The sequence below is a fragment of the Cebus imitator genome, unplaced genomic scaffold (assembly GCF_001604975.1).
Source record: "Cebus imitator isolate Cc_AM_T3 unplaced genomic scaffold, Cebus_imitator-1.0 Scaffold445, whole genome shotgun sequence".
NCBI lineage: Eukaryota > Metazoa > Chordata > Mammalia > Primates > Cebidae > Cebus > Cebus imitator.
In genome coordinates, this window is record NW_016107760.1 from 1,543,455 (window position 1) to 1,546,238 (window position 2,784).

General features: G+C 36.7%; 1 protein-coding gene across 2 annotated transcripts in view; it reads right to left on the bottom strand.

The window, feature by feature from the left end:
* The window catches only part of WDR44 (WD repeat domain 44), a 95,106-nt gene that overhangs the window by 37,162 nt on the left and 55,160 nt on the right, over positions 1-2,784 (bottom strand). For both annotated transcript variants that reach the window (XM_037732349.1, XM_037732350.1), the window contains one exon: positions 1,102-1,208. In XM_037732349.1, the coding sequence (XP_037588277.1) occupies positions 1,102-1,208 (107 nt within the window). The remainder of the gene's footprint in view (positions 1-1,101; positions 1,209-2,784) is intronic.

The following is a 2,784-nucleotide window of genomic DNA, read 5'->3' on the forward strand; positions in this document are numbered from 1 at the left end:
AAATTACTTATAATACCTATTGCAGTATAACTGTGATATAAATAGTTGTTATATTATTTTTTGTATTACGTTTTATTGTTGTACTGTTATTTTTTATGGGTTTTTTTTTTTCCCCGAATAGTTTTCTATCTGCAGTTGTTTGAATCCCTGCATGTGGAATCCATGGATATGGAGGACTGACTTTATTTGTAAAAACCAAATAGCTGGCTGGGCATAGTAGCTCACGCCTGTAATCCCAGGACTTTGGGAGGCTGAGGCAGGCAGATCACCTGAGGTCATGAATTTGAAACCATCTTGGGCAACATGGTGAAATCCTATCTCTATTAAAAATACAAAAACTAGCCGGGAACGGTGGCAGATGCCTGTAATCTCAGTTGCTCCAGAGGCTGAGGCAGAAGAATCATTTGAAACTGGGAGGCGGAGGTTGCAGTGACCCGAGATCACGCCACTGCACTCCAGCCTAGGTAACAGAGTGAGACTCCATCCCAAAACAAACAAACAAAAAAAAACAAAATAGCCTTGGCCTGGAGTGGTGGTTCATGCCTGTAATCCCAGCACTTTGAGAGGCTGAGGTGAGTAGATCACCTGAGGTCAGGAGTTTGAGATCAGCCAGGCGAAATCCTGTCTTTACAAAAAATAGAAAAATTAGCCAGGTATGGTGGTGTGTGCCTGTAATCCCAGCTACTTGGGAAGCTGAGGCAGGAGAATCTCTTGAACCCAGGAGGTGGAGGTTGCAGTGAGCCAAGATCATGCCATTGCATTCCAGCCTGGGCAACAGAGCGAGACTCTGTCTCAAAAAAAAACCAAAAAAACAAAAACAAAAAACCAAAACCAAAACCAAATAGCCTTTAAAAACTAATTTATAACTGATTATTGAACACTCAACCCTTTCAGACTGTCAAAGTCACAAAATATGCATAAATTCATTTTTCTTCAAACTCATAAAATGAAGAGCTAGAATACCTTATTTATTGAAACAGATGTCAGCTATAAAGGTTTAGTATTTTAAATAAAATAGATTGCTTCTTATGCACTACAGGCTAAATTTAGATGATTACAAATTAATTGAATATTCAGTTGAAATGTTCTGTTTTAACTCACCTTCATCTCTAACACTTTTAACTTTATTTATAGCACGTTCACCATATTCCTCAGCAAGGTGCTTTGCTCTCTTCACTGATTTTCCAAGAAACTTCTTTAGTTGAGTCCTTAACAAAAATGAAAAAGGTATCAACTCAGTTAACTGTAAAAGTTCAACAATTTGCAGATAAATGTATCAGGTATGACTGATAAAGTACACTATTTTGAAATAAACTTTTTTTTTTTTAATCATAAATAATAGGTGTTTGAGTTCCCAATCCCTTATTCTATGGAATAAACAGATTTAAGTCAATATGGCAAAGGAAACATATGCCCTTTCCCCCAATTTACAATATTCATATATTCTAGAGCTTTGGTTTTCAATGGTAGATAAAAATTGATTGGCAGAGGTAGTGAGGGGAGGGAAGTGTTTAAAGTGTAGATACCTGGGATCCATCCCCAGATAATCCAATTTATAGAGCCTGGGGGTGAAGCCATGAAGCTACAGTGAGAACTGCTTTGAGAAGACTGCTTTAGACAGCTGTCCTTAAAAAAAAATTCTACCAATAGAAAGAAAGGGCAAAGAGATATTTACTTACAAAATAGATGCTATGGTAGCTTAAGATGGTCCCTTGTCCCTTCTCTTTCAGTTTGGGTAGTTGCGTGTAATGCTACCCAAGGCTGAGCTTTCCTGGCAGGTATTCCCAAACACAAGGTAATGCAAGTATGCATCTCAAGCTTCCATAAATAGGACTTATTTATTGCTTTTTCAATTAGCTAAGTCTCAGGTTTCATATATTAAGATTATAAAAAGCAAAACAGTACATGATGATATTTAAAACCAAAGGAAATACGAATCAGAAATAAATTTTTACTGATTAATGGGAGCTCGTGAAGGATAGTATTTTTAAAAGTTGTTAAACTGTATATACAAAGATGTTCAATGTAACACTGTTTAAAATAGTTAAAAAGTGGAAATAAACTAAATTTTTGTCAATAGAGGAGTAGATAAATAAGTACTGGTATGAGATACAATAAAATGAATGAAACAAACCTCAGCTTTTAAAATGTGCCAAGCTCTTATAGCAACCTCAGAGGCTTTGCATGTGTGGTTATTTCTGACTAATTCCCACTCACTTTTTAGGCCTCAGATCAAACAGCTCTCTCTCAAAATGGCCTTTTTGACTTTAGACTGAGTTTTTGTTATATAGTCCTCCTTTATCCAAAGTTTCACTTTATATGGTTTCAGTCACTCCAGTCAACCATGGTCCAAAAATATTAAATGGAACATCTCAGAAATAAAATAATTCATACGTTTTAAATTGCATGCCATTCTTAGTAGCATGAAGAAATATCACACCATCCTGCTCCACCCTACCTGGGATGTGAATCATCCCTGTGTCCAGTGTTTCCATAGTGTATATGATACCTACTCGTTAGTTACTCAGTAGCCTTCTTGGTTATTAGATCAAAGAAGCACAGTAGATAGAGAGTCTGGTACTATCCATGATTTCAGGCATCCACAGGGGATCTTGGAATGTATACCCCGTGGATAAGGGGGAACTACTGTAATACTTCCACAGCACCTGAAACTTTTCTTTTATAACAATCACTACAAATGTAACTCGATTTATCTGCGGCTAGATTTATGCGTTTAATGCCTATTTCTCCCATTTAACTGGAAGTTCTATGAAAGCAGAGACT